The sequence below is a fragment of the Sphaerodactylus townsendi genome, linkage group LG07 (assembly GCF_021028975.2).
Source record: "Sphaerodactylus townsendi isolate TG3544 linkage group LG07, MPM_Stown_v2.3, whole genome shotgun sequence".
NCBI classification, from domain to species: Eukaryota; Metazoa; Chordata; class Lepidosauria; order Squamata; family Sphaerodactylidae; genus Sphaerodactylus; species Sphaerodactylus townsendi.
Genome location: NC_059431.1, coordinates 106406004 through 106431213, shown reverse-complemented (window position 1 = coordinate 106431213; position 25210 = coordinate 106406004). Strand labels below are relative to the sequence as shown.

At 43.9% G+C, this 25210-nt stretch overlaps 1 protein-coding gene across 4 annotated transcripts in view; it reads left to right on the top strand.

Moving 5' to 3' along the window:
- LOC125436168 (PH and SEC7 domain-containing protein 3-like) overlaps positions 1–25210 on the top strand; it is a 172441-nt gene that overhangs the window by 6084 nt on the left and 141147 nt on the right. For 3 of the 4 annotated variants that reach the window (XM_048502893.1, XM_048502892.1, XM_048502891.1), the window contains exons 2-3: positions 9438–9549; positions 24418–24591. In XM_048502893.1, coding sequence (XP_048358850.1) covers positions 9438–9549; positions 24418–24591 — 286 coding nt within the window. Of the gene's footprint in view, positions 1–9437; positions 9550–22945; positions 23062–24417; positions 24592–25210 lie in introns of those variants that run through there. The other variant, XM_048502894.1, reaches the window with a different exon arrangement.

Sequence of the window (25210 nt, the reverse complement as noted above, 5' to 3'; positions counted from 1 at the left end):
TTCGATAAAATCCCTTTGGATTTCTGTCTCTGCAGGCTTACCCAGGTTGAAGATTTTACCCATTATTTATTATGTTGTCCAGTGTATGCACCCATTTGGACCAAGTAGAATCAAACCTTGATCAGTTTTTCTGGCTCTGATAAAAACTGTACTGGCTTCCTCATGGCCGATGTTAACTCATCTGTCAGTTTGAGTGTAATATTATGGCCTATAGCTTCAATATAACAAATCCATTAATATATCAGCCACTCCAGACAAAGCTTCTTCCTGTGCCCCTAGTGTCGCGTGGAAAATGTTGGGCTGTGCATGTTTCATATGGGGGGAGGCTAGCATTAGTATGGGAAGGAGATGCCGCTTGGACTTTACTCTGAAGTTTCTCCTATTGTTTTTGTGGCATGCGAAAAGGGTGGGGAATGGTTTCCACATTTTCAGTATGGTATAAAGAGGGGCTCTAACAGAGGCGTAACTAGACCAGACTGCGCCCTGTGCACACTCTGGCTTTTGTTGCCCCCCCATGCCTTACAGCTGTGCCCCCTCAAGAGTGTTCCGCCCTCGCCACCTCCCCCCAGTGGTTTTCCCCATCCCATCTTTTGCACTTACTTTTAGGAAAGGAGCAGGCTGGAGAAGAAGGCCTGCCTGCGTTGCCTGGGCCTGGTGGGAACTACATTTCCGGCCTGCTCCATTCCTAAAAGTAAGTGGGGTGGTGCGCCGCGGGGGGCGGCACAGGGAGGTGGGGGGGCTGGGGGGCACCACGCCCCCCAAGCTCCCTGGTGGCTTTGCCACTGGGCTCTAACACTTCAGTGCAAAGCCCAAGTTGGGTAGAGTCACAACAGAAGTCCAGTGGCGCCTTAAAGACTAACAGCATTTAGTCCAGTATGAGCTTACGTGACCCAGAATTCACTTCTTCAGATGCAGTGGGGTGAACGAAAATCATTTGCTTCATATTATTTTGTCCACAGACAATTCTTGGGAGCAGCTGAACAAAGAGGCCTGGTGTCATAAACCAGGTGTGAATCTCTGAGAGGAACTTGAAGGATTGCATAATGGAAGATGAAAGAGGTCAGAGGTTCTAGTTTGTCTCTGCCAAGATGTCTGCACAAAACTGCAATAAATTAAGGTAAATAACAGACTAAGAAAGAAGTAGTCTGAAACATGAGAGCATTAACAGCCTTTTTTGCTATGAAGTTGCAGCTATCTTACAGAGATCGTAAAGATTTTCAAGGCAAGGCGATCAGAGGTGGTCTACCTCTGTTGGCTTCTGCATTGTGACCCTGGTATTCCTTAGCGATCTCCCATTCAAATACTGGGCAGGAAATCCAAGTCTCAGTTTAATTTTGATGAGTTCTAATTGAGCACTTTCATGTTTAGCATTCTCTGTGAAGTTTGTTTGTTTGTGGAACAGTGCCGTTCCGGTCTGCAATCAGGAAGTTTAAAATCTCCATCCATCAAGTAATGCGATTGCTTATGTCAAATTTGTGTCCACTGTTTTCTGTCACGCAGGGAATGACACATCATTTTAGAATTTCAAGGATTTCTGTGATTCATGATTCATGAATGGTTGTTGGTTTGATTTGGAATTAGCACTGCGCTGACAAGCTGTCTTGGTTAGGTGATCGATGTTTCTTTTGCAGAGAGAAAAATAAAACAGCTAGCGAGTGACACTTAAAAGACCAACAAAATCTATTCCAGCAGAGGTTTTGTGAGTCAGAGTTCACTTTGTCAGATCCTCAGGAATGCATATCTTTTAGGTAAAAGTAAAGGTAGTCCCCTGTGCGAGTACTAGGTCATTACTGACCCATGGGTCACATTACAATGTTTATTAGGCAATGTTTATGATGGTTTGCCATAGCTTTCCCCATTCATCTACACCAGTGATGGCAAACCTTTTCAAGACCGATTGCCCAAATTGCAACCCCAAAACCCATTTATATATCGCAAAGTGCCAACACGGCAATTTAACCTGAATAGTGAGGTTTTAGTTTAGAAAAGACGGTTGGCTCCGAGGCGCGCGTTACTTGGGACTAAGCTTGGTGAAGCAACCATGCAATGCTTTGAACGAATCATACCCAATGGCCCAGGCCAACCTATATATGTGTGTGTGTGTGTGTGTGTGTGTGCGCACTCTGTGTGTGTGTGCGCACGTGCCCACAGGGCGGGCTCTGAGTGCCACCTCTGGCACGCGTGCCATAGGTTCGCCACCACTGATCTACACTTTACCCCCAGCAAGCTGGGTACTTATTTTACCAGTCTCTGGAGGACAGAAGGCCAAGTCAACCTTGAGCTGGCTATCTGAATCCAATTTATGTAGGGATTGAACTCGGGTTGTCAGCAGAGTTTTTGACTGCAGTACTGCAGCTTACCACTCTGCTCTATGGGACTCCTATATCCATTAGGTTGATTGTTTTTATGCACCTTCCAGATCATCTGATGAAGCAACCTGAGAGGCATGGAGCTTGTGCTGGAATAAATGTGGACACTTGTTTTATTTTGGTGCTGCAGGCTAAGATGGCCACCCATTTAGAATTTTTTGGAGAGTTTTCTTTGTAACGCTGTCTTTTTTATTTTATTTCGAGAAAAAGATGAGAAAATACAATCTAAAAAGAAAACTCTTTGCAAAGTTTCAAAATATACAAAAAAGCAGGCCACTGTTAACCTTATTGATCTGTGATATTACAAAGCCCACCATTTTATCACCCTTAAACCTTTATGTATAATTTGACTTGTTAACTTTCAGGCACGAAATTGATTTTCCATATTCTCATGATCCATCCTGAACATTGGGGCTATGGACAAAATGTGACACGCTGTCTTGCATCAGTTAACAATGTCATCATAAGTGCTCCATCTAATGCACTAAAGCCGTCACAGGATCAAATGGTAAACCACAGCCCTTCAGTTGGTAAATCATAGCCTGTAATATTTTCTTGTGTCCTGATGGTGTTGGACACATCCAGAGGTGGAATCCAACCAGTTCTCACCACTTCTCTAGAAGTGGTTACTAATTTTTTTTGAGTGCCGAGAAGGGGTTACTGAAGCAACCTCCCTGCCCAATAGGGACTGGAGGTGCATGTGTGCGGCGGCGCCACTGTTTGATCCCACCACCATCGGAACCTGTTATTAAAATTTTTGGATCCCACCACTGGACACATCCATCCTAGCGTCTTTTCCCTGTGGTGCTGAAAGCCAACCTCTTTCTTACTTGCATATTTTCGCAAAACACGTATATACACATACCTGGGAACTTGCAGGGGGTTTAGATAGGATGGAGGGAATGGCTGGTCAGACAGTAACCCCATAAAACGTTTGGGAAAGTATCTTCTTTATTTGGATCAAACATTCCGGTTGCAGTTTACTGCAATCGTAAAAACTTTTCATGAAGAAAGTGGGGGGTTAATATTGGAGCTGCTATCCATGTGAGTGAATAGCAGTGGGGCATGCACAGAATCTTGTTTTGTATTCTGAGTTGGAGGACATCTGAACGTTATGAGCAGGATAATTACGAACTTTGGTGACATCTCTGGTTCTAAATATCTTAGAATTTTATCTAGTACCTTTTCTTATAATGTCTCGAAAGCAACGGATTCAGAAGTTGTCGTGTTGTGCTGAGACTGCCCTTATACAACTTCATAACTCTTCCCCCTCATCCCAATTCTCTACATTGATTACAAACTGAGTAAATGACGGTTGTACTGGATTGTCTAATGTGGATTTGGAAAACCGTTTCCAACGCAACGTTCACTGAAGGTGCAAGTAACCTGTGTTCCTGACAGGGGAGGAAAAGGTAGCAAGAATCTGGAGGGTATTTTAAATGTGAAGCATTTGGGTGGATGATCGTCCCCAGTAATTGCTCCTCAAAAACTTAAACCTTTTAAAATATTTATTATTTATGTAGCCTAATGGAAAAGCTCATTCCTGTATGGGTGAATATTTATAATTTATTTCATTAAGTTTAAATCTAGGTAAAAGCCTAAATTACCTTGGTCATGCTGAGCATGGCAAGCAAATGGATGGGGCTGTGGGGATGGAGGGACAGAACTTTGTTGTAACAAGGAGCTTTCTCATACAACCACTGTACCAAACTGAGGCCCCTTCCGCACACGCAAAATAATGCGTTTTCAAACCACTTTCACAACTGTTTGCAGGTGGATTTTGCTATTCCGCACAGCTTCAAAGAGCACTTAAAGCAGTTTGAAAGTGCATTGTTCTGCATGTGCGGAATGAGCCTGATTCTCAGCTGTGTAATGTATGCACAATCCAGAAACCACCGCTGATAAGCCGAGTTTCTTCCAAGCCACACCAAAGTGTGTATTTGTGGAGAAAGGTGTCTTGAGGAAAAACCTGGGGACTGTGGCCAAAACGTTGGTCCTGCCAGAACAACCTATCTTAGTTCACTTTCTATTCCTTTTTTTAAAACTTTGTCTCAGTGGCAATTGAGGGGCATATAAACAGTGGCACATAAGAACATTACAGACGCTGCTGAACTTTTGTGTCCCGCAGGAATGTTCCCGGCATTGCATTTTACTCATAACAATGAAAGTTTGGCACTGCTGGTTGATCTTCAGCTCTGAATTTTAAAATCAAAACTGCAGCAGTTTTTGAGAATGGATGCGGGGAGGGGCTTACAGAAGCTAGTAGGACTCTATGGATCCATGTTTTCTAAATATGGTGAATTTTATTCATAGTAGCAGCCTCTAAATATTTCAGCAGCTTGAAAAGCATGTAATTTTATCCTTCACTAGAGAAAGTGTGGAATTGAATGTATTTACTTTTTTCCCCGCTGGGGACCCGAAGTGGCTTTTAGCGTTCTCCGGCTCTCAATGTTTATCCTGCCCTGCGAGGTAGGTTAGATTGAGAGCGTGTGACTGGCACCCAAGGTCACCCAACCTTTCATGGCAGAGTGGGGATTTGAACTTGGTTCTCTGTGATCCTAGTTTGATGGTCTGATTTCTATACCATACTAGCTTTCTGGTATGTGTGATTTCCCACCTTTTATCTTTATAACCCTGAGAATGACTGGACGGAGAATGACTGGCCCAAAGTTATCTAGTGTGTTCCATAACAAAGAAGGGATTACAACCTAGATTAGGGGTGGCCAACCTATGGCACTCCAGATGTTCACGAACTACAATTCCCATCTGCCCTTACCAGCATGGCCAAACTTTATAGCCACTATAATACACTGGCTGTCTGAAATGACATTGAGTCATAAACTTATGGAATATCATGCAACACATATCTCTTGAGCATCTTCATAAGAGGTGCATATGTGCTTAATCTCTTATGGACAGATGTGTTTTCTTATTTCAGAGTCTCCTAAATATCCCCAGCTCTTGAATAAAGCTCTCATGGGGATACTCATCTCCAAATGAAATGAAAGTATGTGCAATTGCTACCTAGCCAAAGTTCATAATTACCTGTTTTGATGCATGGATTTTCTGTGTTCTGATACTCAGCTGCCTTACGGATCAACTGCTAGCTTCCTCTTTCTGCATTTTTTTAGGGCTCAGTGTTGAATTAGTTTTTTTGCACTTAGTCAACATTCAACAGACCAAGCCCTTAATGCTGCCTACTTGGATGCATTTGCAGGAACTCTTTACTATTTAATCTATCACTGTTGATGAAATGCTTGCTGATTGCAATGAAGCGTTGTGAACTGCAAAACCTGCTGGTTGGTATACTCTCGTCCACCAAAAAATGGCAGTAAAATTGTATATTAATCTGCCATTTGCTGGACCTTCTAGAATGCTCCGCTGCCATGGGGACAGAACTAGGTTGGCACTAGCACCCAAGTGGAACAAAGAAGGTCCAGGAAATGGCGGATTAATATACAATTCTACTGTCATCTTTTGGTGGAAAAGAGAATAGGCACATGCATGAAAGTTCTTCAATGTGTTGAAAAATATACCAAAGATCTCAGAAGAACTTTTTCATATTTGATAGTGACAGCCCAGGTAGTGCTTGCTACAAAATGAAAGGCAGAAGAATGCCCAAGTCAAGAAAATTGAACAAATTGAACAAATGGAATACACAATATTGAACAAATGGAATATTGAACAAATGGAATACACAATATTGAACAAATGGAATATACAATAATGGCAAATTTAATGATTTTTTTGAATAAGTGACTCATTAAAGAATTTCAAGATAAATGGAAAACTTATTATCTGTATTATTATTTTTTTAAAGGAATAACAATGAAAAGTGAAGGATATTATTGAAATGATGTATATAAGTTTTCATTAGACTTGATTATATATTTTACGTGTTAGATCAATGGTTTTCAACCTGTGGGTCGGGACCCCTTTGGGGGTTGAACGACCCTTTCACAGGGGTTGCCTAAGACTCTCTGCATCACTGTTCTCCATCTGTAAAATGGATAAATGTTAGGGTTGGGGTCACCACAACATGAGGAACTGTATTAAAGGGTCACGGCATTGGGAAGGTTGAGAGCCACTGTGTTAGATTGAAAAGGAGGGAAACAAATGATTATCCTGTTATGCAAAATGAGAATTTTTTAGTATAATCTTTATTTTGCGAAAAAATATTAGAAAGTTATAGAAGAAGTGTTTATACTTTTTGGATTATTAGAATTCATAGTGAGTATAGTTATTGTTGGTAACTCTTGATTGTTACCATACAATATGTGTATCATGTTTTTTGACTCTTACTCTTTAGAACCAACTCTAACTTGGATTTGATTGTGTTTTCTGTTTTTTGATCTGTTGATTTCTACGTATAAAATAATCTTTTTTTAAAAAAAAAGCTGTTTAATATGTTTAGAGTAGGATATGGGGGACACAGTTTGCTGTCTGCCGTGGAAGCTTGCTGGGTGACCAGCCTCACAGGGCTGTTAGGAAATAAAATGGAGGAGTGGAGAACAAGGTTAGCTGCTTTGGGTTCCCACTGGGCAAAAAAGAAAAGTACCGGTATGTATAAACAAACAAATAAATAAATCACTTACTTTTAGTTAAGTTCTCACTGATTGCTGTGAACTACACAACAGCTTGGCCAAGCTGGCATTTTTTTTGAAGGCATTATTGCATGATTAATTACCATGTGTAAAAAAATCCAAGAAATAGTGCCACCCAAGGGCTATGAGAACTCTGGGTGAAATCTGAAAACTTAAAGTTCAGAACTGCCAAGATCTCTTAAGACTAACTTGTCAGACTTCAGCTGGCATCTTGCATTCCTCATTGCTTAGGCTATCACAAATGACATCGCTGAATCCCCCCATCCAACAACAATAGTGTTTTTGCTTTCAAAAGAAAGAGAGGGCTGAGGATACTCCTCATGGGTTTCTTGGCTCATGTTCGATTGACCCCTTACACCACAGGGCTTCAACCTTTGTGGACCTGTCCGGAACCCACCCTTCTAAACTTGCACAAGACCCACCGGGGGTCTTTTCATGGGGAGCCAGAGTTATGACCACGACTAATGTCAAGGCCAGGACCCTGAGAAGCAGAGCTGAGGACAGCAGATGCAATCGGAACACCAGGAAGTGTGCCATTCTGAGAAAGAAGCCAAGGGTGGAATCCACGGAAAAACCCTCTCCACCATGGAATGGCCTTGCCTTGCTTCCCGCCTCTGCTGGGTCCAAAAAGAGGCAGGAACTGAGGCGACACTCTCTACAAGAGCATTTGGCATAGCCAGCCATTTTAAAAAGCAGACCCCTCCCCCAAAGATGACTGTATTGTGACTCTCTCAGCCTCTGTGACCATTGTGACATATGGATGCTTTAATAACATCAACCTGCTTTACACTTATTGCTGCAGACGAAGAAGACTAAGACTTGAGGGAGGCTGAGCACACCACTTTTCATCCCGGGGCCTTGATTCTCCACGCCCCCCCTGCCTCCCCCCCGGCTAGCTAAAAATGAGTGAATTTCTGGGGAAAAAAATCTCTTGAAGTGCCTACTGGAGACCCAAGGTAGGCCATTCAGTGGTCTGGTTGGTAGAAGACAGCTTCGTCCTTTTGATAAAGTTTGTGAAACATTTTGAACTGTTGAGAGGTATTTTATGGGTGCTCATTAATGAGTTTTATTATTTGACCCTAGGCTGTAATGAAGCAGATTTTAAGTGCCCGTGCTGCGTCCTAACAGGACTAATTACTTTCTGTAACAAAATACAGACAATTAAAATAAGCGGAACCTTTGAAACGGTCAGTCATGTGCTTTCTCCGTGAGGATTATTAGAAGACCTCTGAACCGGATTGTATAAGCTAACTTTGTGCTGCCATCTTTGGGTATGATAAGAGCACAGCTGGAAGGACTTTCAACAAGGGTGGCTTTGTAGTGCAAAACCCGTGGATTACTTCTGGGTTGCACAAATCTTTAAATCTCCAGTAGCAAATGTTTCACAGCTCTCCCACCCACAAAGTCTGTTAAGATGCTGGGATTTGGATTAGCTTGGCTTTTGTCTGTATCTATAGAATAGTCTGCTGTGATGCCTTGAGCTTGTCTTTGGTAGTTTACAATGTTTTTTATGAGTCAAACAAAAACAGGGAGGGATGGACAGATGCATTTTTGTTGCTGTTCCTTCTAATAAGCTGTCCCATCTTTTTTTGAAGTGGATTGCCTCAGGGGTGCTGTGTGGTTTCCGGGCTGTATGGCGTGTCCTAGCAGCATTCTCTCCTGACGTTTCGCCTACATCTGTGGCTGGCATCTTCAGAGGATCTGATAGTAGGAAAGGAAAGCAAGTGGAGTATATATATCTGTGAGATCCTACTATCAGCTCCTCTGAAGATGCCAGCCACAGATGCAGGCGAAATGTCAGGAGAGAATGCTGCTAGAACACGGCCATACAGCCCGGAAACCACACAGCACCCCAGTGATTCCGGCCGTGAAAGCCTTCGACAATACATGGATTGCCACATTTAGAAGATCAAGATCGTCCACTTTCCTGTGTTGCAGACTGATGCTTCCACTCAATGAGGTTTCTAGATGTGGCGTGCTAGTGACACATGGCGTGATCCTAAGCAGAGTTAGCCCCTTCTGAGCCCAGGGCTTCAGTGGATTTGGAATGAGATAACTTTGCTTAGGACTGTGTTGACGGTGTGCCTTCCAGGTGATTTGGTATACTTTGGAACTGTGTACGGAAGGCTGGTCCAGAGTGCAGGGATTTGCAGGTTCAATCTGAGATGTGCTTATTCAGAGATGTGTATGGCAAAGCATGCTGGGAACATGTTCCATGGGAAGTATGCTCTAGTAGTCATCATCATGTAACCAGTAATTGCAGTGATCCGGTTTGCTGAGCAAGCTTTTTGCTGCTGGGGAGAACATTCCTCCCTCCCCATTTTGTATGTTTGTGTGTGTGTTTGTCTGAGGACCAAGTATCTGTCCTCTTGCTCAGTGTTCCAGGCCGGCATACAGCTTGGAGACAAGAAATGTCAGTGGAATGGATCCTTGAACAATGTGGGTTTTATCTCTTTCTTTGCAGGGAGAAGCATTTGTTTGGGTTAACGGGGCATCAGCTCATTCCCAGAGCGTCGCCAAGGCCAAATACGAGTTTTTATTTGGTGGAGCAGAAAATGACAACACTTCAGAACCTGGTAAGAACTGGTTTCCACACACCCTTTCCAGTCAGTTTTTGCAATGGTGGCTAAGGTTGCACCCCTCCAATCTGTGGGCACAGACTCTCTCACGACACTTTTTATTGTGCAAGGCAGGACCTGTACTGAGCATGGCAGGGGGAAGAGAGAGTCTGCTGGGAATCTGTAGGCTATTCCACCTGTGGCCAGCTAGTTAACTCCCAGAAAACATCCATAGATCTGTTGCATGGTAGTATGGTGAGCCACAGTCTGGGTGCAAGCAAGTCTAGACAAATAACTAGTTCTGCCCTATTAGGCCACATCCTGCTTTAAAACAGAAACTGTTGCATTGGGATATGTAAGGTTAAGATGTCTGCAACTCTGACATGAATTAACAATGGACAAGTGGGGAGAACTCTGCACTACAGCTTCCACAGATATTTATCGCCATAAAGTAAAAGAAAGGAGAAAAAGAAAGAAAAAAAGGGAGCTGAACAGGGGCAAATTTTTTTCATCGAAAAGGGTTAAAATACACAAGGTTGAGGGAAAGGGTCTCTCAGAACCCCTTGGCTTAACTTTATGTCTTTGCTGTGTTTACTGTAATGAGTGTGTAGATTGAACTGTGACTGAAACCCTAGCCCAATGGCTTCCATTGGTAACTGTGCCACAGTAGAGTCCTTTTTTTCCTTAAAGCTCTTCCTGATTTGATCGACTGAAAGAAAGAGCACGAGGTTTAAAAGAACTACAGGAAGCGAGGGGACTGGTCCCAGGCCCTGGTCCATCAGGTCAGGAAGGGAGTAGGTGAGGTTCTGGTAACTGGGATGTTTTCTAGCTGCAGAAACTGAAGGTGAAACTTGTGACCTTTTTCAGATCAGTAGGGTCTGAACTCCTAGCTTCAGAGATTAGGACTGCCTTGAAGAATATTGCAAAACGACCGTGATACTAGTTTCAGAGGGCAGCTGTGTGGGTCTACAGTAGGACATCTCTTTTGAGTCCAGTAGCATCTTGGAGCCCAACAAGATGATGGGGGCATAAGCCTTCAAGCGTCAAAGTTCTGATGAAGAGAACTTTGTGTCTCGAAAGCTTTTGTCCCTGAAATCTTGTTGATCTGCAAAGGCACTGCTGGACTTGAACCTTGATGCATGATACAGTCTTTCTGTAGTCCTTGTGTGTTTCTGGAGATTGTTGATTTGGAACCTGTGACCCAACAGTGGAAGGCACTGATGGTTGCCAACCTTCCCAGCTTCTCCCTATCCCCAGCAGCTTTTCAGCCTGAGGAAGTATTCCTGGGATTGGAGTACCCATGTGGAGTAATAGTGGAGTTCATGGTGAGGTAGGTGAAATTGCCTTTCCGCCTTTCTTCCATCAGTGCAGCTGCTCTGACGAAAGAGAGGGGTGGTACAGATTTCACCCCTTCTCTACTGCAGCCTGATATGCATGGCTCTTGGACCACATGGCTTCCTAGGACTCAAGATGTAACTTTCCCTGGGTCAGGAAGGATTGCTGGAGCGAAAGGAACATGGGGAAAGATGTGCGACAACCAGCCATTTACGCTGATGGATCGTGGAATCCACCCCATCCTCTTATCAAGATGCCTTATACAGAAGACACAATTATTGCAGGCACAGCAGAGTTTGTCTACCGCAAATGTAGACGGTGTATACCATGGAAAACTCATGTGTGCATTTTATTGGTGAGTCCTGACTCAGTGAGAGTTCCCATGAGTTCTCTGTGGGACTTATCTCAGTTCTGTAGGACCTGCAAGATAGAGCTGTTTTGACAGGCCTACAGTTGATGGCAGCAATGGGATTGTTCCATCTTGACTGGCTTCCCTTCCTCCTCCCCACCCGCCCCATTCCCTTTTCCTTGCCATGGGGGAAGAGTGAGGTACAAAGTCTAATAACTAAATAAATAGTGATTCTGTTTGGTTTTAAAGCTGCTGCTGTATCATCTGCACACCATGCTTATGGCCATGAAGGTCATAAATAACGGTCAGAAGTGGCGTCTTCTGTGTGATGTGTAGCATCATTATGAGTTTCTCTTTTCAAGCTCTTTCTCCCTACTGGAGACCCAATGCAGTTTGCAGCACCATTCTCCCATTTTATTCTCAGAATGACAACTCTGTGAGGAATGTTCAGCTGAGAGGCATGTTCAGCTGTTACTGGCCCAAGATCTCCCAATGATCTTCCCTTGCAGATGGAGATTTGAACCTTCTCTCAGCTTCTAGTCTGGCCGCTATCTACTGTATCATGCTAGCTCATTTTTTAATAATTTTGTGTAGGGGTGCTCTTTGGCGTTTGAAATATTACAAAAAGCTGCAGAGAGAGAGGAGAATTAGCATCATGGGCAACAATAATTCTATACTGTGCATTAAGGGAGTGAAGTGGTATTGTCCATTTCCGATCTTAAAATAGATCATGTAAACAAGGAGGTGACTAATGGACATTTCACTTCTGACTGAAAAGAAGAGAGGTCTTGGATCATGAATACTGCCAAAGTAACAGTTGTAATTTCCCATGCTCTGTCAACAGCCCTCCGCTCTCATCCTTATTGGATAGTTATTTCTGGCTTAAGTCCTTGTTTGACTATTTGGCCAAGTTTGACAACTGGGAAAAAGTCCCCCCTCCCCCGCTGCACCCCTCCCTTTCTTGGATATGGAAGAAAGAAGTCTAGGCGAAGAAAACCAAGGGCACATTTATTCAGAGGAAAAGGGAGAAGAAAGGGGCCATTGATTCATTAATGCAAATTTTATAACTTTGACATTCAGGCTAAGGAAAACTCTGAAGTGCCACATGAGAAAATATTTATGGACTTCCGCCGCTTGGCTTATGCTGTGTGGGGTTTCCAAAACGATACTTGTTTATGGAACTTTTTTTTACTGAAATATTATTCAGCCTCCTTTAGTGCTGCACATAGTAGAACATAGCCCACGTGGTCCTTGGAACACACGTAAAAAGACCATGACTAGACTGCTTAGTGGAAGAACTGTCAATCAGTTCAAGAATTTTTCATCTTCTAAAACCTGGAAACCTTGTATGGATTATCTGTTGAAAAAATAGGGTAGAAGAGAAATAATGGCAGGGTTTTAGATGAAAAAGGAAGCAGCAGACTGACATAGAATATTAGAAATCATAAAGTGTGTAACTGATAGATTGTTCCATTTTAAAGAGATGCATGAACCTAGAATGGATTAGAATTCAATAATGAGATAGCGGGAAGTCATTGTTTGGTTATTTCCTTTTTTGTACTTCATGTTCTAGTTTTGTATTGATGTGGCGGTGTGAAAGTGTTTATTTTTTTATTATTCTTGTGAATGTGTAGAAATGAAAAAAAATGGAAAAAGAATTTTTCATCTTCTAGACACTTAAGAACATAAGAACAAGCCAGCTGGATCAGACCAGAGTCCATCTAGTCCAGCACTGTGCTACTCGCAGTGGCCCACCAGGTGCCTTTGCAAGCTCACATGCAGGAAGTGAAAGCGATGGCCTTCTGCTGCTGCTGCTCCTGAGCACCTGGTCTGCTAAAGCATTTGCAATCTGAGATCAAGGAGGATCAAGATTGGTAGCCATAGATCGACTTCTCCTCCGTAAATCTGTCCAAGCCCTTTTTAAAGCTATCCAGGTTAGTGGCCATCACCACTTCCTGTGGCAGCATATTCCAAACACCAATCACATGTTGCGTGAAACACTTGTTGATTTGGTCAAATAAATAAGCACATAAACTGTGTGGCTTTACAGCAGTATTGAAGCTAGTGTGAGATATATTAATCAGCCCAAGACAGTTCATTGTGGAAAAGGAAAGGGCTCTCCCCTGCGTCTTTTTTCATGCTGTATTAGGGCAACACACCACTTCCAAAAAGTAGTAGTATAGGCCATTCTCCAACAGTAGATGATGATAATTTGCTTTGCTCTGAGCAGTGGCAGAAAAATGTAACAAAAATTGGCATTTCATGTGTTGGGAGGAAGTCAAAAGTTAGCTATAGGAATCACTGCATAGAATATCTGGTGATTCTTAGAGCTACCTTGACATCAACATCATGGTGCGTGCAACGTGGCCAACCCTCCCCCCCCCCCGCCCCAGCCGTGTCCTCCTCCTGAGCACCTGCCTGTTGCCGGGCAACCGCAGATAATAGCCACTGGTGTTTATAAGCTAAATACTTCAAGCACGTTTTGTGTGATGCTGGTCTTTTTATATTTCTGTGAGCAGCAGTGAATCTCCAAGCTCTTTCTAATCCTGTCAGCACCTGGCTAGCTAGAAGTTATTACCAATAAAGAAGATTCTTGTCTCAAGTGCAAATCTCTTTCAGCCCAGTGGTGAGATTATTTAGAACTCAGGGCCAGGGGACCTTTTGAGCTGGGGCCCTACAGAATCACCTGGCCTTGTGAGTCCAGATTTTAAAGGGTAGGTAAACAATAAAAATGTTGGGTTTTTAAAACAACTTTTAAAGCCAGCTGATGTGACCGCCCTTACTGTATTGTTCTAAGGGATGGTGGTCAGGGCTGGCGACATTATTATTGGAAATTCTAATGTGCACACTTTTTAAAATTTCCCTTTTCTGAATAACTTCTTGATAGCTTCAAGATTGGTACAAACATTTTACAAGTGTGATGTGAACATACTGATGTTTGCCGCACTAAGAGTGGGAAGGGCGATGCATGTTTTCAAATGTGCCATTACATGCAAAACCCCCCCTCTTTTTAGCCAAGTTGCTTTCAGGATTGTTTTACAAGGTTACTTTACATACCTGTTATAAAGCTTCAATGGAGGTGCCGTTTCAAGGTTTCTGAAGAGAAATGGCAGCGTTTCTGAAAGGTACTTTGTCAGGTTAAGGAAGACTATCGCTCAATGCAGAAAGAAGGGTCATCTTTAATATTTTTCATCTTCATTCAAACTGGGCAATATAGAACAGAGTATGGGTGCTGTGTGGTTTCCAGTGCTGTACTGGCGTGTGTCTATTTCCAGGCTGTTATGGCCGTGTTCTAGTCAGCATTCTTACTCCTGGCGTTTATGCAGCAACTATTCTCCTGGTTGCCTTCATCTGTGGCTGGTATCTTCAAGAGAGATCAGCCACAGATGCGAAGCAGCATCCAGGAAAATAGAAAATGCTGCTAGAACCCATACCTGAAACCACACAACACCTTCATCGGCCGTGAAAGCCTTGGACAATACATAGAACAGAGTAGTTTATTTAGTTTAGTCACCATAGGCCATGGAAATGCAAAATAAGTACTACAAAACAACATTCATACAACATTTTAAATAAAGTCCACTGAAACAATAAGGGGGGAAAAAGAAAATTTAAATATTATACCACTTTAACTTAGGATTCCTAAGTTGAATCAGGAATCGATTTCTTATGGTGCTTGATAAAAAGATAAAAGTGGCAACATTAAAAGAAGTAGAGGGTAATATATTCCTTTATAGTAGTACAACAAAAGACTGCCAAGTGCAGGAAATTCAGTATTTTTTGAAAAATCTTAATGTGGCGTGAATTCAGTTGAAAATGTAACATGCCCATTCCGATACTCTGGGTATGCTGTCTCCCCTTCGGCTCCCTACTCTAATCCAGTGCTATTTGCCACGTTTATTTACCTCATTCGGTCCATCCTGCACTGATTTAAAAGCCAAGGCAGTGTGTGTGTTCTTTTGTTTACAGAGATTCTTGCAAGGCTTGGCTGTCTAAATATGCTATCGGCAGTTTGAAATACGTTGCAGCCTTTGAAATGGTGATCCATGTACTCTATAGTGTCCCTATGCATGTATTTATCAGCATAAACGTGAAAGATAAAATCCATCAATTCCTCAGCCAGAGACTTAATGTCTGTGAACCTTGGAGCTTAGGGTTGTAACTCTGGGTTGGGAAATTTGGAAGTGGTGCTTGGGAGGATGAAGTTTGGGGACGGAGCTCAGGGGGGGATGTGATCCCATAGAGTCCATCCTCCAAAGCTACTATTTTCTCCAGCAGAAATTATCTCTGCAGTTTGGAGGTCAGTTGTAATTCTGAGAGAACTTAACCTGGAGCAGAAGTTAGATCTTAAAGGTCTAGCAACATTTTAATAAGGCATCTCTCAAAAGTGAAGCGAGGGAATAGCATCACAATAGGCACTTGCCAGGGATTTTGCTATTCAAAGCTGCCTGTGATATTTGTATGAGCCCAACTGAGGTACAAAGACATTTTAAAGTTTTGTTTGCAATGAATTTGGAATGGGAAGGAGGGGGCTGTTGCATGCACAAGGTCTGCGTGGCGACAGATCTTGAGTGAGCGCTGAGGCCCAGAATCTTTTGTTTGTTGCGTGCCTGACCAGTGGATTTCAATCTGCAATTAAATCTCTAAGGTGATTAGGCACTGATTACTTGATTAAAGCTTGGAGCCCTACTTAAACTAAGTTTTAGCAACCAAATACTGCCAAGAAGGTGAAGGGCCATGGTGCATTAAATGTGGATTTTTGGGGTGGTCTTTTTCCAAGGATCATATATTGAGCTAGAGCATCACAAAAAGACAGGTTTATCGACAGGGAGAAGCCTAACACTGGTTTGAAAGGTCTTTCAGTTTTCTATATATTTTGGATTATTCATATTAAAGTTTTTAACTTTTAAATGGTGGTATTTGTCAACTAAAACTTTCAAACATTAGTTTAATAGCTTTAGAGGGTCTATTTTTAAATCCATGGGGCAGAAAGCATACCTGTTCTTTATTTTATTTTACAAGGCTGTTTTAGTTCTAGCGTGTGATGGTAATAGGGAGTGAGTCAAAAAGGTTAACTACAGTTTTCTGTCTAGCAACGAATGGCAAATTTATAATGTCTTTCTCTTTCTCCAGTATCTCCAAAGAGAAAGTACCCGCTTTGAGGTTTTCGTATTATTTAGCCACACTTCCAGCTGCAGCTTCATTAGTCTCGGCATCTTCAACTACAAGGTCTTGGATAACGAGTGTTAAAGAAGACTTTCCCCTGCCTGAAACCTTGGAGAGTCACTTCCAGGCCTGACCCTGCTTAGCTTCCAAGATCTGATGATGATCAAGGCTAGCCTGGCTAGTATTTGGGTGGGAGACCTTCAAGGAATACCAGGGTTGAGAATCAGAGGCAGGCGATGTCAAACCACCCGTGAATATCTCTTGCCTTGAAAAACTGACTGTGTCACTATGAGTCAGCTGTGGCTTGGACCATTTATGCAGGCACTACTTTTCCCCCAGCTGCTTGCTTTGCAGGGGGGTTTCCTCGTTTTTTTTTTGTTTGCAAAGGGATTATCCTCCCACAAAGTTTCCCTAGCCAAGCTGGTTTTGCCCATCCCCTGCTTCCTTGTTTTTTTTTTAAATGTAATCTCCATTTAGAGAGGTTGCCTATCGCTTTTCTTTTTTGGCAGTCTTGCACCAGCAGTACTTTGCTACACCAAATCAATTTCTTGTCAATTTCACTGGGTCCATCGCCCCAGTAATAGACCTTCAGCATTTGGGCAGGGGGGATCCTTCTAAAATGGAGGCCAGAAGTGTGGGAGGAACGGCTGTGGCATGGGCAGGGAAAAGCGGGGAGGAGTGAGGAAACCTGAAGAAAGCTAAATACACATGGATCTCCTTCACTTTCTCTGCAAAGGGAGAGGAAAAGTCACGCTTCCAGAGCTTTAGTCAACCGCAGGGATTCTCTGATCTGAAGGCAGGGTGACTACTGAAGTGGTGGAAATGTGTGCGTAACTGAGAATCAACCCCAAAAGAAATGTATGCTCAATGCGAAGGAGACCACAAGTGTATAAATGGCCTCGATGGTACTTTCCACCATCATTTCATTGATAAGAGTAACTGGTTTTTCTCCCACCCTCACCAACTGTTACTGAAAAAAGTAACTGAGAGGAACTGAGAGTCTGGGGCAAGAACACAGTTTCTTCTGTATAATGGTATAAACTTGTAAATACTGACTTTTTTTGGATGGTCTTATAACTTTTTTTAAAGAACAGCACCCAAACCCTGGGTGTCTATCAAACACTGAAGTCCTACTGGGCTGTAGGACTGAACACCACTCAGAGACAAACTCCCTCTTTTCTCAGCCCCCCTTTTTCTTCTAATATTCCTTTCTTCCTCACTCCCCTTTTAAAAGTGGCTGTCACTGGGGAAGGCAAACTTTCCCTCATCAACCACAGTGCATATGAGCTTGTCTAATCATGGGTTAAAAACCACTGCCCTAGAGTTCTCTATGGATAGGGGCAGCTCCATTGCTTCCAGCCCAGTATCTCACTCCGCCCTGGCTAGCTAGACAAGTGGCTTACCATTTGTATGCAAACATTTTCTCTATTTCCCAGCATATGCCTGAGAACATACTGTTTGTGTGTGTGGCTGTGCTTCTGCTTAGAACAGGAGAGCAGTTGTGCAAGATCAGCATGAATGGTCCATTTGGTTTAGAGTTCCGTTTCCTACAGTGACCATACAAGCTGGGCAGAGAGGCCAAGAACCGCCCCACACTTCGTTATTTCCTTACCCCAGTGCTGCTGTTCAGACAATTTCTGCCTCTAGAGTTTCATTTAGTCACCATTGGTTATATTAATTATTTCTTATTAAACTTATTTGACCAATCTGAATTAAAATTCCAGTGCTACACATTTAAAAATAAAACAAGTCTGGGTATCTGGAGATCATTTTATGGGGGGCGGGGGGAAGGACTATGCAGTTTAAATCACTGTTGTCTTAATAAACCAGATGGCTGTAGGTCTGTATGGACTTGGTATAACAGGAACCATACTATAGACTGCATTGTGTCAATAGGCCACCAGTGAACTTCCACCAAAACCATTTTCCACTTACAATGGTGTCTCTGTCCCAACGGACCTTTGTTATTTCTAGGGCAATTGCCTTTAGGGCTCAACCACTTCCTTTCTATTGTAATGGTAGTTGGGGGCAGGGGGGGGGACTTCTTTTAAATATTGTGTTATTCATACACTGGGATATTAACAATTGATTTTCTCTGATTGGAAGTATCAGTTCACAATTCTGTACATGAGGCTAATAACTAATAACTCTCTTATGAATGAAGCAGCCCCGAAATGATCCTCTGTTGGGGGACTTTGAGTTTATCTGTATGCCTGTGCTGGCTTCAGTATTTTTGCTGGTGAAACACACTAACTTAAGTAATGACTCTGAAATGGGTTTAAAGCATCCATTTTTTTCTGGTATAGTTTGGTTATCCCCCAAACTATTTCCATTAACGTCCAATGAATGGGCTGCTTTCCCCTCTTATAGAAACTGGAATCTGTGTTGTTGTTGTTTTGCATCCATAGGCTTTAGTGCCAGAAATGAAGCTACAGCTTCTTTGTAACTAAGAACTGGCTCGGAGAAATCCTGAAAGCACTTCACAAGCTGCAAGATTGTCGGAGCCGATCGACACAGAGAAATTTAGTTATTGACATCATGACTAGTAAAATAGTGGCACAAGGATAATGCAAATCCTTGTGTTCTGGTTGATCCTAGTTAGCCGTGGACTGTATTGCCTGTCTAGCATATGGTTAGCGCCTAGGCTAAGCATTGCAAATCCAGTTTTAGACATGGCAGTGGAAGGGACGGAAGCTGGAGAAACTGCTTCAGAAGGTAAGGAGATGGATCGCCTCTCTCCAGCTTCACCAAGGGAATTTTTCAGTTGGGAGTGGTGCCCTACAGGAAAACAGAAGTAGCGAAGGAAGCTGTGCATTTGTGATGCCAAGGATGGGGTTGGCGTGTGAGTTGCGCTTCAACAGGTGGGGCAGGCAAAGCATGGTCCAGAGGAGATGGCTTAACTTCTCCCAGACCATGAGGCCACCCAGGCTGTTTCCACTTGGATGTTGTGCTGTGCTGTGGATTCCCTTCCTGCACCACTGTTCTCAGCAGCACCCATATGAAGTCCTCTATCAGTCCTTCTGCCATGTTTTCACCTTCTTTGCTGTGGTCTTTCATGAACCTTGGTTTAGATAGACCCCAGTAAAAGCCTCTTTGGATGGCATATGGCTGGGAAGTTGAGGTTTTTTTGCAGATCCTCCCCAAACTGGTCGGGCCGGTGGCTCAGTGGAAGAGCCTCTGCTTTGCATTCAAAAGGTCCACAGGTTCAGTCCCTGGCATCTCCAGTTAAAAGGAGTAGGCAGTAGGTGATGTAAAAGACCTCAACCTGAGACACAAGAGAGTTGCTGCCAGTCATGTTGACAATGCTGACTGTGACGGATCATTGGTCTGACAATGATAAGGCAGCTTTGTCAAGCTTTCTGGATGAATTTGGGCCCATCACACAGTAGGGACATAAAGAGAGCCTCGCTGGATCAGATCAGTGGTCTATCTAGTCCAACGCCCTGTTTCACACAGTGTCCAAACTGCCAGGAAATAGGGACCAAGCATCGGTATGCAGAGGTTTACTGCCTCTGGAGCACAGGTGTCAAAATCGCAGCCCTCCAGATGTTATGGACTACAGATGATGGGAACTGTAGTCCATAACATCTGGAGGGCCGCAAGTTTGACACCTATGCTGGAGCTTCCCTTTAATTATCATGATTAAAAGTCCATGGGAGATCTGTCCTCCATGAATATGTCTAATTTCCAGTCTCTCCACTATGCCCGTCTCACAGGGGTGTTGCAAAGATAAATTGGATGGGAGAAGAAAAATGTACACTGTCCTGAGCTCCTTGGAAAGATGGGGGTGATAAAAGATTAAGAGAATTCCTCTAAATTCCTCTGTGCTTTAATGATCTGCCTCATTCATTCTGCTGCAGAAAACTGGTCATATGCAATTTTTATGGTTCAGCAAACTGTTATTTTTGCACTACGTTTCTAATAATGGTACTATTTTCAGGACTTCGTGTGTTCTGCATTAAACGTGACTAAAATGCTCTACCAAGTGAATTGTACAATCTGTACAAATAATGCAAATCTGCCAGACTTGCATAATACCTTTTACTTTGTATAATTAATCTGCAAGTTCTATTGCTTTGCATTTTTTAGACAAGTCTGGGTGCTTGTGTGGAGGGGCAAGGAGCCATGTTTGATTTTGAAGCCCCCCTCCCCAGCTACTAGGCATGGCTCAGCCACCTCTATGGCTCCTAAGATTTTAGCAGCTATGGCTTGTTCTTTTTCCCAAAAAATATTTTTGGAACCATGAGGACTAGAACCTTTAAATAGCTTTCAACAAGGATAATTGGCCTTCTGTGACCACTACTATTTTTTGCATGTTTTCCTTCCTGTCTGCTTTGAACATGTATGCCTGGAAAAAAACAAAACAAAGTATAGATTTTTTTTTAAAAGGATGCATATTAGAAAAAAAGCAGAGAGCAGTGGTCAGATAATCAAGACCCACAGATCCTGTTTTCATTTGATAGTTTATGGGAAAAGTTCAGTTACTGTAAAATTCTATTGTGGTTATGCATGGCAACGAAAAAAACCGCACACAGAAGTGCTGCTATTTCACTGGCTGTGGGGGAAATGTGCATGTGTTCTGATTCCAACGGACTTGAACCAGCCAACAGAATCGAATATACATATATATATATATGTACCTGCGTGGTCAGGAGTGTGCCTTTGACACACGACGGCAACACCGGCCGTGCGCGGAAATTTGAACCTGTTCAGATCCCCGTTGACTTAGACCGGCAGCAAATTGAACTAAAACTGCATCCTGGTGATGCAGCGAAAACTGATGCTCTGTGCGTTTTCATAGACCAAATGGGCAACTGCTGGGGAAGCAGCGTGATCTGTGAGTAGCCGGCCTCTGCTGGAAGAAAAACGCCTCTGTAGAGCTCCGCGTGTTCAAGGAGGGCGTCCGAGACACGCAGGGGCGGCAGCAGCAGCGCCCCCAGCACCACGCGCGTGCCAGACAGAGTCCCGGGTTTAGGAAGGCGTTTTGCTGCCTAAGCGCGTCGAGGGCCAGGCTGAGTCTGCGGGAAACGGGTCCTGGGATCTGCTGGTTGGCGCGGCAGGCGGCTCAGATTTGCAGCCGGGGATGCGCCTGAGCCCAGCTGCATTTTGCTCCGGGGCCCCTGCATTCGGCCTCGCGCGGCGTTTGCTTGGGGGCGGCTGGGTGGCGAGCGGGGCGGAGCCTCCCTGGCAGGGCTGCGGCGGTCCTAAAGGCCTCCCGTGGGTGGGAGCCGAGGCGCGGGGGAGGGCGCGCCGCTCTTGACCCCCCGTAGGGGAACGCTACCGGCCTCTGCGTGAAAAATGGAGGCTGCTGGCGTCTGCTCTTCGTCTTCCTGCTGCCAGCGATTGAAGGACGGGTTGCTCGCGCCCTTCCCCAGGGAATGAGCCCGGGAGCATCACCACAAGCGCGTGCAAAGGGCTTCTGAGGCATTTTGCTGTTTTCCAACAGCCCTGTTGGGTAGCCTAGGTTAGCCCCTTGTTGCAGTGTGTGTTTGAGGGTTAAGGATGCAGAGGGGGCTCGCTGAGGGACACTTTGTCTAAAATTCATGGGAGTTCTGGATTAGTTTGTGATCCTTACCCCTGGAAGGAGCCGCGTGGCGTAGCGGTTAAGTGCTTGCACTGCCACTCACACGGTCCGGAGTTCGAGCCCCCTGTGGGTCAGATACCCTGGCAGCTGGCTCATGGTCAACTCAGCCATCCATCCATTCCTTGGTCCGTAAATAAGTACCTAGCACATAGCTGAGGGGTAAAGAATAGCTGGGGAAAGCAATGGCAACCACCCCACCAAAACGGCTTGCCTATGAAATCACTGCTTGCAGTGGTCCCCCAGGGTTGGACACAACTGAAGGGGAAACTTTACCTTTACCCCTGGAGTGTTCAATTGGGCTCCTCAGGCATTTTGCTTTTTTTCCAACAGCCCTTTAGGGTAGCCTAGGTTAGCTCGTTGAACTGTGTGTTTGAAGGTTAAAGATTGTTGTGGGGGGGCACTTAAGGACACTTTATTTATTTGTTTGTTTGTTTGTTTATAATCAGACTTATATACCACCCTTCCCCCGAAGGGCTCTGTTATTTGACTTTGTGTCTAAATAACATGGTAATCCTGGATTGGTAACCTGGGTGGTTACCTGTGGGTGATCCAAGAACAGCCCTCAAAAAGAGGACAAAAGGATCTCCTTTGCTGTGATTGTCATGCAGAGTTACACAATCACATCTGTAGAAAGACAACTGTCCATAGTTCCACATGGCTAAGTGTTGATGGGGAAATTTCCAAGGCTCTTATGACTCCTCATTAATTTGTCTCCAGCAGCCCTTACTTACTGACTTTGCTTCCAGCGGTAAAAAAGCTGCAGATTTTCTCTGGCTGCTCAGGACATTTCAACGGGCAGAATTTAAACAGGTTGCACCATCTTCCCCTGCCTCCGCAACTTGTTGCTGGTAGGGTACTCCCCTACATCCCCGAAGGTCCAGATTGACATGACCTTGGTCTGTTTAGACAGCCTTGGCTTACTGGTGAAAAGGCAATAGTGTTCTTCCGCAGGTTACCGATGAATTCCGGGAATACGGGACCGTGGAAGAAGGTGCCGAAGTTTTGGAAAAGTCCTCTGCAATTCACGGAAAGGTTATAACGCGTTCTCCAGTTGGCAAGCCAAGTGATCAGATGTCACAGGCGCCTCTTGAGAATGGTAAACCTGGAGGAGATGTGGCGTCATTTTCTCAGGGGTTCCCAGATTCAATCCTAGATCAGTTGACTTTTATGTGTGGTTTGTACATAATATTGAGGGAAGCAAGGTAGAGATTACAACATTTCTTTTCATTTGAGCTGTTTCCCAGTTCCAGTATTTGGGAACCTTTTGTGACAAAGTGAGCCGTTTCAGTCAGTATTTGGCTGCCCTTCTCCACAGCGGCGCTCAGCTGTACTCATTCCAACTGCCCTTTTCAACTGCCCTTTTCACTAACAGTCTGTCAGTTTATTGAGAGGCGGAACCTAACCTGTCCGTCACAATAAGTGTTGCAAATACTCCCTATCAGTTTTCTTCTTGGTTTTGAAATTCCCCGAAATATCTTTTTAATATCTCTTCACCTTCACCTGTTCTGAACACTTCCTGCTCTTCCACAGGGTCTTCTTGGATTGGTGTAAGAGAGGTTGTAGTAAAAGAGGACATACTTACTAGAATCCATCTTCCAAAAATGATTCTTGGGACAAGTTCTGAAATTGCATCCCTCCCAAGTTGCGCTCCCTCAATGTCCACCCTCCCCCAAAAATTGCACCCCCCCCCCCCAAAAAAAGCTATGCCCCTGTGGCAGGGGCAGTGTGATGCTCTTCTCAAGGATAAATTTTCAGAAGTTGGCATTAGAAATGTTATCAATGTTGGGGTCCAAATAACCCCCAATTTAAGGCTTTTGCCGCTAACTTTTTTTCTGTTTGGAACAAAATAAGTGTCAACCGCTCGTCTCTGTAAGACTGTTAATAAATCAAAAGTACCTGCTCAGCTTACTGAGACACACATGAACAGCACACTCAAAATTGCACAAGCTGATCTAAGAAGAGCCCTTGTAGCATGGCCAGGGGACTGGAGTGGGAAAGGGGAACTTGCCCCCATGCTGGAATTTGCAGAAGACCCAGAAATGACTCCCAGCTGCCACTGCCTGCAGCTGAAGCCTGGCTATCAGGGGAAGTGTGATTTTCGCTACTTCTGGCTTTTTTGTTGCTGTTGGCATCTCCAGCAAGTTCCTCCTGGAAAGAGAGAAACCACACCCCTTTGGCTGTAGGTGTCATAAATACTGAACACTGAAAAGGCATTTTTGTCTGACATAGATAAGCCTATGAGCTGCTTTGGCAGCCAGCCGCTTCTTCAAAAAACCGATCGCTGTCTCAAAACCCAGAGCAGCAGTTAAAACAAGCCTTATTTTTAAAAAGACTTAAGAAATGACCTAATGTGAGGAGAGACCAAAATGGAACACTGTTTCCATGCAGCAGGAATGCAGTCAAAATATTGGTAATGGAGTGAATGGCTCATGTTTTTTGTTTGTCTTTGCAGGCGGCCATGGCAATAGCGTCGTCCCACAGGTCACCAATGAATTCCGGGAATACGGGACCGTGGAAGAAGATGCCGAAGTTTTGGGAAAGTCCTCTGCAATTCATGAAGAGGTTATAACACATTCTCCAGTTGGCAAGCCAAGTGGTCAGATGTCACAGGCGCCTCTTGAGAATGGTAAACCTGGAGGAGTTGTGGCATCATTTTCTCAGGGGTTCCCAGATTCAATCCTAGATCAGGGAGACCCAGTTTTGAATCCCCACTTGTGCCGTGCCAGCTTGCTGGGTGACCTTGGGCCAGTCATACCCTCTCAGCCTAACTGACCTCACAGGGTTTTTGTGAGTGTAAAATGGAGGAGAGGGGAATGATGTAAGCTGCTTTGGATACTCGCTAGAGAGAAGAATGGGGTACAAATGAATTAAATAAATTATATCCTACATATACACAAGAGTTTAGCTTGTGCATGTGCGTTTCCTTCACTGAGACAATCAGCCCGCAGGGTTAAATAACCAAGGAGTTGACTTTTATGTGTGGTTTGTACACAATAGTGAGGTAGAGATTACAAGATTTCTTTTCAATTGAGCTTTTGATCTGTTTCCCGGTTCCAGTATTTGGGAACCTTTTGTGATAAAGTGACCCCTTTTAGTCAGTATTCGGCCGCTCTTCTCCACAGCAGCGCTCAGTTTTACTCAGTCCAGCTGCTGTTTTCAACTCCTTTTCACTAACTGTCAGTTTATGTAGAGGCGGAACCTAACATGTCAGTCACAACGTTGCAAATACCCCCTGTTAGTTTTCT